The sequence below is a fragment of the Pleurodeles waltl genome, chromosome 4_1, assembly GCF_031143425.1.
Source record: "Pleurodeles waltl isolate 20211129_DDA chromosome 4_1, aPleWal1.hap1.20221129, whole genome shotgun sequence".
NCBI lineage: Eukaryota > Metazoa > Chordata > Amphibia > Caudata > Salamandridae > Pleurodeles > Pleurodeles waltl.
Window position 1 is genome coordinate 607,161,132 of NC_090442.1, and position 14,270 is coordinate 607,175,401.

A 14,270-nucleotide genomic window follows, 5' to 3' on the forward strand; every position below is an offset into this window, starting at 1 on the left:
AGAGCCTGGCTTCTAGGCACTGCCTACACTACACTACTAATAGGGGACACCTGGACCTGGTATAAGGTGTAAATACCTCAGGTACCCACAACATACCAGGACAGGACAGCTTCCTACATCATACCAAACATGAAATTAGATACGGTTGAGGTGAATCGGTCAGATGTTTGTTGCTGGTCCTATTGAAAAAAGGTTCTCTGCTCCGAGGTCAAGCAGGCCACCAGATATATTTGGACATGTACAGCTGCTTCTTTTGATGGGTTGCTTAACATGTGAGGCAGTATGAATTGAATTTACAGATAGCAATCTTGGCAAGCCAGTGCAGTTGATCCGTTATTGTGGAAATATAGTCTTAATTGCTTGTGGATGGATTTAGTATAGCCAGTGAGTGGAGAAAGGTATACTTGGGGCACTCCTACTTCAATGCCTTAATGAAAACTAGCCATTAGATGATTAGCCTATGAACTGCTTATTTAACTTGGGTGGGCGATAACAAAAGTGTGATGTTCTTTAAAGTGTGGAGATCAATATGAATTCTGCCAGATATGCAAACTGAACCCATTGAGAGCTGCCAACCCCAAATACAAAAGTAGAGCTAGAAGGAAAGAAAAAGCATGGGGCCTTTAAAAAAAGTTACTTACCTTCAGTAACACTAATTTTAGTGAATACTCTAACTAGACTTATCTCATTTTAGAATACTCTGCAGGTGCCAGACTGGATCTAGGAATTATTTTCCAGCAATGTACCTGTGTGCCACTAGATGGCGCTGTGAAGCTGTGTGTTAGCTCTGTACCCCAGAAATGATGGAGCGGAGCCATACATCAGCGCAAGCACTGCACGGTGACCTCAGTTTCTCATTTATCCTTTTCTGCGACATCAGATGTGCAGGGTGAACAAATATTGGTATCAGTGAGCTGAATTTTAATTTGGGACTTTTTAAGCTACGAAAAAGAGGCCACTCTAAAAAATCAGGGAGGAGTAGGGCACAGTGCAGAATCTGCAGTTAGATAAAGTATCCACCAGAAAAGGTATTACCAGAGGTAAGTAACTTGTTCATCTGATGGATACTTCTAATTACAGAGTCACCACCATCGAATAGACACCAAAGCAGTACCTTCCAAGATGTCGGGTCTGTGGAGTAGACTCAAAACGAAGTGTCCTGCAGGACCGAACAGTCAAAATTTCCTACCTGCCACAGCTGGCTGTCAAAGGAGAAGTGCTTTGTGAAAGTATGCACTGATGCCTGCTTAGCAGCCTGACAGATATCCAGGACAGACACTACGCAGGCCAACACAGTGGTAGCAGCACTGACCATTGTGAATGGTTTGGGCCAAGGAAGCCCGCAAATCTTCTGGAACTGCGGGTAAAGTCTCACCAGCCATGTCCCAAAGTGCATGGTTGTAACATCAAAGAGGCAGCTGACACACATCTTGTAGGTCTTTATACTAATTGCCTTCATTACAAGGTGAGGCAAACTCTTCCTGCGCCCTCTTTTGTGGTCTCCATATGGCTGGCTCCAGTTGGAGTCTGAATTTAAAAAAATTGTGTAGTGTCTGTGTGCAACTGCAGAGTAATGGGATAGTGTCTGAATCTGAGGGATTAAGCACTGGTTGCACCACATCAGGATCGGGGCTTTGCCTCAGTCGAGGTCTAGAAGGATTTGGCTCAGGGCTGGATACTATGATACATTATGGCTACCCCACTAAAGTAGTCAATGGCAGCATTGACGTCCAAGGGACTTTTGCTGATCGCAGGACCCGAAGTGGGCAAGGATGCCAGTGCAGAACCCCAAGTGTGTTCAAGGAGCACCGATGGCACTGAGGATGGATCCAACATCTGTGCTCCTTGAACCTACTTCAGCAGTTTCCTAAAAGGGAGCAGTGGAAGAATACAAGTCAGTGAATCAAAAAGATGGCAAAGAGGCTATGCTCAAGGGGAGGGACAAATATAAGAAGAGGAAGGGAAGCCATTCAATAGGAAGCATGCAAATGAGAGTGACAATATAGCAGACCAATGGTAAGCAATGAGCTGGCTCTAAGCCCACTAGTTTTGAATTTTTTGGCTAAGTGTAGTTTGGGAATTGCTACATTTCAATAATGTGCACACTTCATTAGAAGGTAATAAGATTATTATTTGTATTCCACCTTTTGAAAAAGAGACAGGTGTAATGAGTAATGATGGTTCACTTACGTACACACACTTATTACTCTGTTGTTCCATGAACAAATCTGTGTCAGACATCAGACAGCTCTCCCAAGCAATAGCAGAGCTCTTTGTATCAATAGCCGATCTCTCTGAAACTTGGTCTTGTCAAATGTGAATGCTGTTTCAAGGTTGATTTCCAATGATTTGACAAATAAATGCTCACAATACTATGTAGCAAATTCATAACCTCGTTATCCAAAACCTCAGAGGGCAGGGGAGAAATGTGATGTTTTATAACACTTACCTCTTTCAGGGGAAGAATGAGTTTTATTACATGCTCCTTCCCCACAAACTGTGCCAGGAGTTCATATGAATCATAACTCTTGCTGGTGCGTGCCTCCATGACTTTGGACACAATTCCTTTAACCTCCTTTTCCTCTGCCACATCTCCAAATAACTCATGATTAAAAATCTTTGAAAACAAAAGAAACATTGTAAAATGTCAACCAAAGTAGAGTTTAAAAAGTGGATACAAGTATGAGTGGCCGAGTGTCTTTAACTATCAGGACGTTGACCGCTGTAAGTATCATAAGGCTGATGCGGTCAGCATAACAGAATACTTTCGGGCAGTATGCTTTAGCCTTGAGGAAGTGAGTAGCCTCATAATGTCAAGTGGCTTCTAAGAATGCATTCTGTACAGTATGAGGGTCTGTTATCACTCCATTACAGGCATGAAAACCCCGAAAGAGATTCTGTACTCCTGAGTCACTGGAAAGTCTATCTCCTACTTGAGAATAAGAGGAAGACATTAAATACACACATGTAGTTGATATAATGGGAACTCTGCAGAAGTGATGTTAGAAGTGTCTGTTGTATTTCATAAAAGTGAATTTAGTTCCATAACTGCTCTTAGTACAACCATTCAAAACACCAGCAATTATTGCTCAATTAACCATTACACTAAAATCTCAATGTGAGAATCAAACATGCTTACCTCAACCTCAAATGTGTCTGCGTTTCTAATATATGTTTCATTACTGCTTTCACTGACAGACTCCTCTTAAAGCATCAGTTTGTATTAGCGGCTGGAATGCTGATGTGTGCTACCAGTTCTTTTTTCAAACTTTGAAATGTTTAAACTATTTCTGGATTGCATTTTCAAGGCTAATACCTAAAACTTATCATTTGATATTCTCACACAGTTCTTGCTCAATGTATGCCTTGGTGATGACTAACTGAGGAGAGTTTATGGTATCAACACAAGAGGCATGTAATGGTAGTGGAGTTTGGTAGGATACACGAGTACCAATGCACGAAAGAAGAAAGCATCTTAGCTGGAAATGGAGTCAATGTACCTATTGAAGTTTATCACCATCTGCCCCTCTTGCGTCACTCCCTCCCAGTGAAATTATGCTTTTGGCTATTAAATATTTTACTGAATTCTCGCCTTTCAATTGCTGCTCATCTAAAACAAAGTTGAACATTTTTTAGTCATGAAGCTGTTGGAAATGTGTCATAAGATTTTGCATTTATTGGATAGTCATGTAACCTTTAAAAGTAACCCTTGGTAGCAAGGCAGTAGTATTGGTTATGCTGATCCTACTCCTTGTAAGTATTTGACTGTGACACCTATTAAATCAACAAAAATACTACAATATTATCATCTGTGACAAGGAAAACGTATAACAGATGATGTAAACAATAACTATGACACAATTAGATGAACTCTCTACAGTCCAGGGAACAAATAAACGAATAAGTTACTTACCTTCAGTAACGATGTATCTGGTAGAGACAGGATATAGATGCAGATTCCTTAATGTAGAATCTTCCCTAGTTGCCAGTCTGGATCCGGAAACCTTTTTCCCCTTAGTACGTCTGGGCGTCGGCAAAGGGCATTGTGTGACTTCATAATGATGATGTCTGCCGGATGTGACGTCAAAGGAGTCCATATAATTCCCCCGCCGACGCAATGGCAGTTCAATCCGTGACTTTTTTTCCGCGCTCAGAACGTGAAGCCACAATATAAACTGGCAATGGAAACAGTGTGCTGACATAAAGACACCTTGTGTCAATTATCACCTAAGTCCTAAGCCCAGGCGTAGACTACTAAAATGAAATCTATGGAGGCCACAGATGAACTTGGCTCACACAGCAGGGAGGAAGGCAGGGTCGCTAATGACTCTGCTGCTAAATCCTGTCTCTACACCACAAGCATTGTCAGCAAAGGTAAGTAACTTGTTCATCGGATAGAGACATACAGCCCCAGAATCCTTAAACTAGAATCAGATACCAAAGCATAAAAACCCTGGAGGAGGGGCTGTAAACTAAGGCCGTCGAAAGTTGCCACGTGCCATTAAACCGGTTGAGAACCAGAGTAAAGACTGAAGAAGAAGAAAAAATAAAAACATATTATATAACATCTCAACCTGTGGAAGTAAGCACAGGTGAATAACACCATAAACAGGAGAGCACAGAAAGAAGCTCATCCATGTTAGAGCAGAGAATAAACTCATCCACGTTAGCATGACAATCGTGTCAGAAGCGACAACCACAATGGAAGGCTTTTATCCAGAAGGAAAGCTGATTTAGTACTACAGAAAAAGACTAAGTACTCAAACAAATTACATATGAGGAAGAACATCCTCATTAGGAAAAGAACTGGTGAAAAGACAGCTGTAGGAAAAGGGATACAAAATCAGGAAGACCATGGGAAAAGCTCATCCATGACCGCACAATAAAAAGTATGTTCGATACACAGAAAATTATGCTCGGAGAAGAGGAGCAGTCCACAAAAAGGAGAAAAGACTGACCTACAAAAGAAGGTATGTGAGCCTTAACATACTGCACCACCAAGCCACAGAGAAACCACTGAATAGGAGTCAGGAACCATAAAGAAAACATGGAATGAAGATGCCATGTGAACATAAGCAATCAGTGGTAAAGGTGAACAGAAGTACCGAAGATAAGCTACATGCGCCTTAGAAGGAATGAAACCCCATGTACTAACAGTTCAGCAAGAGTGCGGAATGACCACATCATCTAGAACAAAAGACAAGAAAATGTGGATAACAAAGACTACCCATGATCGCATGATAGTTGCAGAAAAAGAGTAGAGGACATACATATATCCATTTCTAGATGTAGACTGAAAGTGAAGATCTATGCTGTTGCCAGGCCCCAGCACCAGTGATCTTTCTCTAAACTGTACTTTTATTCCCACAATTGGCACAGCCCTGGCACACAGATAAGTCACTTGTAACTGGTACCCCCTGGTATCAAGGGCCCTGTGGCCAGGGAAGGTTTTTAAGGGCTGCAGCATGTATTATGCCACCCTGGGGACCCCTCACTCAGCACATGGACACTGCCTCACAGCTTCTGTGTGCTGGTGGGGAGAAAATGACTACGTCGACATGGCACTACCCTCAGAGTGCCATGCCCACATCCCACTGCCTGTGGCATAGGTAAGTCACCCCTCTAGCCAGCCTTACAGCCCTAAGGCAGGGTGCACTATACCACAGGTGAGGGCATAAGTGCATGAGCACTATGCCCCTACAGTGTCTAAGCCAAACCTTAGACATTGTAAGTGCAGGGTAGCCATAAAGAGTATATGATCTGGGAGATTGTCAAACACGAACTCCACAGTTCCATAATGGCTACACTGAAATCTGGGAAGTTTTGGTATCAAACTTCTCAGTACAATAAATCCACACTGATGCCAGTATGGGATTTATTGAAAAATACACACAGAGGGCATCTTAGAGATGCCCCTGAATACCAGTTCGACTCCTAGTGCTAGGCTGACCAGTTTCTGGCCACATGGGGTGAGGTTCCTCAAACACAAACTCCACAGTTCCATGATGGCTACTCTGAATACTGGGACGTTTTGAATCAAACTTCTCAGCACAATAAATCCACACTGATGCCAGTGTGGAATTCATTGAGCAATGCACACTGAGGACATCGTAGTAATGCCCCCTGTATACCAGTCCAACTACTAGTGGTAGACTGACCAGTTTCTGCCAGGTTGCCACATCCAGACGGGTTTCTGACCACATGGGGTGAGTGCCTTTGTCACTCTGTGGCCAGGAAAAGGCCTGCACTGGGTGGAGGTGCTTCACACCTCCCAATGCAGGAACTGTAACACCTGGCGGTGAGCCTCAAAGGCTCAAGCCTGGTGTTACAGACCCCATGGCACTCCAGCTAGTGGAGATGCCCGCCCCTCCGGAGAGAGCCCCCACTTTTGGCAGCAAGTCCGGAGGAGATAATGAGAAAAACAAGGAGTCACCCACCAGTCAGGACAGCCCCTAAGGTGTCCCGAGCTGAGGTTACCCCTGCCTTAGGAAATCCTCCATATTGTTTTGGAGGATTCCCCCCAATAGGATTAGGGATGTATCCCCCTCCCCTCAGGGAGGAGGCATAAAGAGGGTGTAGCCACCCTCCAGGACAGTAGCCATTGGCTACTGCCCTCCCAGACCTAAACACCCCCCTAAATTTAGTATTTAGGGGCGACCCAAAACCCAGGAAATCAGATTCCTGCAACCTGGGGAAAGAAGAAGGACTGCTGACTTGAAAGCCCCGCAGAGACGACAACTGATTTGGCCCCTACCCTACCGGCCTGTCTCCAGACTCAGAGGACCTGCACAGCGACGCATCCAGTGGGACCAGTGACCTCTGAGGACTCAGAGGACTGACCTGCACCTAAAGGACCCAGAAACTCCAGAGGACAGCGGCTCTGTCCAAAACTGCATCAAAGAAGCTATCTCCAAAGAAGACTCCAGCCTCACTCCGGAAGCGTGAGTCTTCACACTCTGCACCCAACGCCCCCAGCTCGTGTCGAGTAGAACCAACACCGCAGAAAGGACCCCCAGGTTACTCCAACACAGTGGACACCCTGAGTCGACCTCCCTGCACACCCACAGCGACGCCTGCAGAAAGGATCCAGAGGCTCCCTCTGACCGCGACTGCAGGGTAACAAAGGAACCCGACACCTGGACCAAGCACTGCACCTGCAGCCTCCAGGATCGAAAGGAACCAACCACCGGTGCAGGAGTGACCAGCAGATGGACCTCATCCTGGCCCAGTCGGTGGCTGGCCCAAGAAGCCCCCCATGACCTGCCTGCATCGCCAGAGTGACCCCCGGGTCCCTCCATTGATTTCAACACAAAACCTGATGCCTTGTTCACACACTGCACCCAGCCGCCCCTGTGCCACTGAGGGTCTATTTTGTGTGTCTGTTTGTGACCCTCCCCCCCAGTGCTCTACAAAACCCCCCTTTGGTCTGCTCCCTGAGGACACAGGTACTTATATGCTAGCAGACTGGAACCGGAGCACCCCTGTTCTCCATAGGCGCATATGTTATCTGGGCCCTACTTTGACCTCTGCACCTGAGTTGCTGGTGCTGGGTGTTTGGGGTTGATGTGAACCACCAACAGTGGGCTGCCTATGCCCAGGAGACTGAACTTGTAAGTGCTTTACTTACCTGAGAAACTAACCAATACTTACCTCCCCCAGGAACTGTTGATTTTTGCAATGTGTCCACTTTGAAAAGAGCTTGTTGCCATTTTTGCCAAAACTGTGTACATTACTGTTTTAATTCAAAGTGCCATACTTACCTGTGTGAAGTACCTTACAATTTATGTACTTACCTAAATTCTGAATCTTGTGGTTCTAAAATAAATTAGGAAAATAATATTTTTCTATATAAAAATCTGTTGGTCTGGAGTTAAGTCATTGAGTGTGTGTTTTAACTTATTGCTTGTGTGTGTACAACAAATGCTTAACACTATCCTCTGATAAGCCTACTGCTCGACCACACTACCACAAATAGAGCATTAGTATTATCTATTATTGCCTCTGTCAAGCCGCTAGGGGAACCCCTGGACTCTGTGCACACTATATCTCATTTTGATATAGTATATACAGAGCCAGCTTCCTACACAATGCAAAAGTAAATGATCAATTTAGCTGCATTATGCCCACCCTGAATTATAGGAGTAAAAATACTCCTGACCTCATCTGGAAACGAGGGCAAGTTGTTCGCTAAAGAGTCCCATAAGGAATGAGAGAAACATCCAAGAACAAAAGACGTGTTCACAGAACATAGAGCAGAACCTGTGAAGGAAAAAAGATGCCTGCCACATACATCTAGGGCTCTAAGCTCTCTATCAGGAGGAGCATGGGGAAGGTATTCCATATCAGGAAAATGTAAAGCCGCCAGTGCCACAAAACTGCAAACAGGATGTCCGATCAAACAATGTGGATCACCAGGGGCAGGACAATGTCTGTGGGAGATATCCCGGCTAACCAGAGACCCAGGAGCAGTCTTAGAATAAGCTCCTAACAATTTATGATGTAATGCCTTGCTATAAAGAAGCATCGGCTCAATCCAGGTTTGACTATGGTGGAGTATACCAATTAAAGGATCGGAAGCCAACTTCATTAAGGGAAGGGTAAGATCTAACATGTTCACAATCTTCTTTAACATATCGGCACAGGAAGAATTCGCATCCCTAGCAAGGCCAGGAGGGGACAGATGGCCGGAGAAGTATCCAAGCCGCTAGCGGTAGCCAGATCTGATAACCAGCTGTCCTCTCAAGGGGGCCCAAACTCTAAAACCACCTCACAATCACCCCAGGCAGCAGGAGCAAGAGGAACAGATTCTTGCAGAGGAAGAACTCACACCATACCTGACGTCGCCCGGCTTCAAGAAGGCAAAGCTGTGACGCCATCACTACTGTCAGACGAAGAGGGGGAATCGACTTTGATCGGCACCTCCAGCGAAGTCACCGGAGTCAGCTGGTCGGATGTCGGCACAAAAGGTGGGAACCCAGGAGGGCTGTGCACCAGCACTGCAGTAGGCATGTCAGAGGACTTTGCAGGCCTAACTGAAGCCAAAGGCAAACCCGCCAGCATGGCCACAGTCAAGGCACTGTGCACTTCCTTCGAGCCAACAGGCACTCCACAGGAAGGCAGCTGATCAAATATGGCGTGCAGGGAAGAATAATATGCAACACATCTGGTCTAGAGTCGCCCCATCTCCCGAAAAGGGAGGAAGGTGCAGTGCATACCCTGACCTCGTCTACTCAGGCAAGGAATGATGGGAGGTCGAGTGCAGTGAGGTCAGTAAATGCTGAGACCTCAACCAAACTTACCTGTGGATGTAGAAGGAGATCGGCGTCCATGAAAGTGACTTCTCGAATGGCTCCGGGACTAAACATTAGACCAAGAGGGAGATTTCCTGTGACGGGAAGACCTAGACTCCGCCATCCGCGCCACCACAAGCTTCATCCTATGATTCCGAAGAGCCTTCGGCCGAAGTTGATAACAGGAACCGCAGTCTTTAGCCTTATGGTGCTCACCCAGGCACCACATGCACACCGAACAGGGATCCATAGCAGACATCTGCCATCCACAGGACCCACATCCCGACGACATAGTACACTGTTTCCAAAGACGATGAAAGCGTTGAAGGAGGACGAAACGGCCAGAATAACCATCTCCGGATCCACGCTGCAAGTGCGGGAAAGGAGGAACTGGCATCAACAGGTGAGTTATATAGATTCCGTTGACGGCACATCTGGCAGAGAACATCATTACTGAGTCACACAATGCCTTCTGCCGATGCCCAGAAGCACTAAGAGGAAACAATGTTTCCGGATCAAGGTTGGCGCCTGGGAAAGATTCTTTGTTTAAGGAATCTGTGGCTAGATGTCTCTGTCAGATAATGCCTTCTTAATACTGTATCTTGGATTTATGAATGGTCAACAAGATTTATTTTGGACATGTACATCTATAAACAGAAATTATGACCTCTAGTTTGAAAAAATAATAAAAAGATAATAAGCTAAAATAAAATGCAGACTCTGTTAAGCCAATGAGTGTGTGCTTGATTCAATATTTTATATCCTATTGTTTATGCAATGCATCTCATGGGCATTTTTGTGGTTGTTTTTAATCTAATTCCAGCATCAAGCTTGTAAAATCATGCTTCGGTGTTTATTTTTTATTTTGTTAACAACACAGATCATTATAATGCCCCTTGAGAGGAAAGATCGCCTAATGACAATCAATAGTAATTTCACCTTTGGGATGGCTTTTCACTAACAGAAGGACTAGTCAGAATGAACAAACTACTTACTTTCGGTAACGCTCTTTCTGGTGAAGACTATCTACCCACAGACTCCTTGCCTTTTGAGTATCCCTCAGGTGTCAGACTGGATCTGCCCCAGGTGCTGATTTCTCCCACCACCCTTGAATTATCACAGTCTTGACAATTATTTCTTGCATTCCCTTTTAGAGACTGTGACCCAGGTGATGGGTTTACTCAGCTGTATAAAGATGACTTGGAGGAAGCTAGCGACATTGATCCCTTCATCACAGACAGGACTTTTTACTCCCACCCCTGGTCCAGCCACAGTAGAATCTGCCTCTGATGCCATGGTAATGCATATGGCATCCATAGACCTCCAGCTTCCCCACCATGGAGGTGAAAACTAATGTCTTCATGGAAGTCCTGCAACTGGGTCAAATATCTTCTAAGCCCCTTCTTTACTTTAACAATGCACTGACTGATACCTTTTTTGGGGGTTTGGGCCAAACATTGCTGTTGTCCCCAGTCAGTAGAGATATTGGTAGATGCCACTGTCCTGCTCCTTGTGACACAACCTTTTCTTTTGCAGCACACATTGCCAGAAACCCTAGCAGCTCAACCTTCCACTAACCGCTTTAATCCCAACATATTTCCCCCCACTCCACTGATAGGTAATCTAAGAAAGTGGAGACATTGGGCAGAAGTGTCTTATCTTCTACCTTCTTGGCCCTCTGAGCTGTTTATTGGGACACTACTCACATGCCCTTTGGTATTCGGTGGCACAAGTCCTCCCTGGTGTGCACAAAGACTGCCCACCCTCAAACGATTCAGAATGGTTCTGATGCTATAAAGTTCCCAATTCTTTGTGACTTGGACACAATTGATTCCTTTGGATAGGCCATAGGCACACGCTTTGCCATTCACTGCCATGCATGGCTATGATCGACTGGGCTCTCAGGTTATGTCCAATCTTCCTTGATGGAAATCCCCTTTGATGGGACTCACCTGCTTGGAAGAAAGCTGATGTCGCTTTCGACCACTTTAAGGAGAGCAGGGTCACTGCTCACTCTAGGGGGCTTCTGCCCTGTCTCCTGACCCTCAGCAGTTTCACTGTTCTATTTACAGATTTGGCTCAGCATCCAGCTCCACAGGGAACACAAGAGTTTGCAGTAAAGTCTGTGGTACCCACTGCCCCTGCTAACAAGGTCAGTGCGCCGCAAAGGCTACTGCACCTCCACCCTGGTCCCACCTTTCAAACCTCATTAGCTTGCCCTTGCAGGGGTACACCCACCCGGAATTAGGCAGAATCCACTGATTCTTACCGGGCTGGGAAGCAATCACATCAGAAAGGTGGGTCCTGGGTCCTACAGATTGTTCTTTGCCGCTGCACCTTCCATCATCTCATCTGAGACTGACGGAGGACCACCTCTCCATTTTGCAGCAGGAAGTGCAGGCACTTTTTTACCAAAGAGTCTGTTGCTAGAATTAGGCTGTGGTTGTTATTCTTGTTACTTTCTGTGTCCAAGAAGGACAGAGGTCTTTGGCATTTTATAGATCTGCGTCCTCTCAATGCCTTCCTTTCGAGGATGAAATTCAGAATACCCTTCCTGGCCCAGATCTTGCCTGCCCTCAACCCTGGAGGCTTGATGGTAGCATTGGACCTGCAGACTGCCTATTTTATAATCGAGTCCTGCTGGCCTATCGGCGTTACCTGCAGTTTGTAGGGGGAAAGGGTTGTTTTCAGTTTGCTGTGCTCCTGTTAGGTATCCACGCCCCCCTCGGGTGTTCTTGAAAGTGATAGTGGTGGTGGCAGCACAGCTTCAAAGGTCAGAAGGTGCTAGTCTTCCCTTACCTCGAGGACTGACTGTTGAAGACAGGCTCGCCCTAGGCAGTTGTCAGACACCTCCAGATTACAAAATACCTCCTGTCATCATTGTGGTTCACTCTTGCCATGCTGAAGACACATCTGATTCCTTTTCAGATGCTCCCCTTTATCAGAGCTATTCTGGACACGGTTAGGCTTTGTGCCTTCCCCCGGGAAAGAGTATGCAGGACATTCAAGCTATGGTCTAAATCTTTCAGCCTTGGTCCTAGATTTCAGTGAGGTTGACTTTGAGGCTGCTGGAGCTAGTGGCCTCCTGCATGTCTAGCACACCAAGTGGCTCACGCGGGATCTGCAGTAGAATCTGAATTTCCAGTGGTTCCAATATGAAGGGGACCTCTCTGACCAAGGTCAGATTTTGGAGGAGACTGCAATAGATCTGAAGTGGTGGTAACTAAACACCATTGGGTCAGTGGCAGACCCATCTCCCTTCCCTACCCAGAGTTGACAATGAGTGGTAACCAATGCATCGCTTCTGGGTTAGGGCAGCCATCTGGGAGAGGTGGAGATCAGAGGCCTCTGGTGTCAGACAGACTCCCAGCTCCACTTCAGCTTTCTAAAGATGAGGGCCATCCACTTGGCACTGAAAGCATTCCTGACGTCTTTCAAGAGGTGATAGAGAAAAGAAGGGGGTGCTCTTTATTCACTGCTGCTCTAGGGCTAACATAATAACCATAGAAAATGGGGAACACAGGAACCAAAAATATACTATAAGTCAATCTATGCCAAACAAATATTTGTTTGGACAGCCCAATAATCAGTTGTGGCAAACTGAGTTACAATGACTTAATGGAACCATCATTGTCCTTCACAGAGTAAATATTCCACCGAGAAGTAGCCAGGGGAAACAACAAACAGCTTCTTTTTGGTGCCAAATTATGTGCTTCCTCAAAATTTGTCGTCAGTTGGCTCCTCCAAAGAATAGTTGGTTCCTTGGAGGAGACAACTAAGGTTGAATTTTGACAATCTGTCATGTCTGGCTACCTCTCTGTGGATTATATACGCTTTGAAGGACAATTATAATCACCAAATATTATTGTTTCAAAAGGTGTGGCAGGGACAGGCCAGAAATGGCCACAGGATGTGTTTGTTTTTTGTAATTAGATGAGAGTTTTGTTGTATGTATCTGTTATGTATTTATTTGTATTCAACTGATACACCTTGAACCCAATATAAAGAAAAAAGAAAAATAAATTGCTCCAAAGATTGAGCAAAAAGATGAATGGTTCTTCAAAAGGAACTGGTACAGGTGCTCATGTCAATGTCACCATCATGTGGTACCTCATGTTCTTCCAGAAACAGGGGAGGGTGAGATCACGGATCTGTACTACCAAGGCATTTTTCTGATTCCTGATGGTGAACTATCTGGCAAGATCATGCCAGGGTGGATGATCTCAGCCATTGTCCTCTTCCATGAATCGGGAGAACCTTGGCTCAATCTTTTCACCACCTCCGACAGCTCACAATGTCAGCACTTCTGTGTGCTGGAGGCTGCAAGGCTTCTCTCGCTCAGTGACTGCCTCGAGTGCAACTGTATGCCTTTTTGCTGATGGACCAGGCCCAAGTCATCCTAGTGGCTCCAGATGGGGCATGGATACTATGGTATCCAGAACTCCTGGGTTTGAGCATCTGTTCTCTGATCAGGCTACCCCTCCAAGAGGACCTCCTGTCACAGCAACAGGGCAGGGTTGTGCACCCAGGCCTTCGCACTCTTCACCTTCATGCATGGGGATTGAGCGCTAAAGGTTGAACACCTTTGACCTTTTTCCAGAGGTGGTTGATGTCATCTTGGCAGCTAGGCATCCCTCTACCAAAAGTAATAGTCTGTCGTTCAGACAAGTTTGTGGTTTGGTGAGGCACACGCTAGATTGACCCCCTCCAAGCCAAGTTATCTGACTCTGTTGTTTTTTCCACCTCTTGCCCAACAAGCCCTTGCTTTGGGCATGGTTAAAGTTTTTGTCTGGGTATTTTCGGTCTCTTTGTGGGTGCCAGATCAACCCTCGTAGTTTACATCACTGGTTGAGAGGCGAGTTTTTAAAAGGCTGCCACACATTTCCCCCTTCTTCTTTTGTCAGCCTCCCTTGGGCCCTTAATCTCGTCCTGAATGATCTTATGTGCACTCCGTTTCAGCTGCTTTACAGCTGTCCTTTA

At 45.7% G+C, this 14,270-nt stretch overlaps 1 protein-coding gene across 1 annotated transcript in view; it reads right to left on the reverse strand.

Moving 5' to 3' along the window:
• The window catches only part of UTP20 (UTP20 small subunit processome component), a 966,235-nt gene that overhangs the window by 282,146 nt on the left and 669,819 nt on the right, over nt 1-14,270 (reverse strand). The window contains exon 45 of the mRNA XM_069229033.1: nt 2,450-2,617. Within this exon, the coding sequence (XP_069085134.1) occupies nt 2,450-2,617 (168 nt within the window). The remainder of the gene's footprint in view (nt 1-2,449; nt 2,618-14,270) is intronic.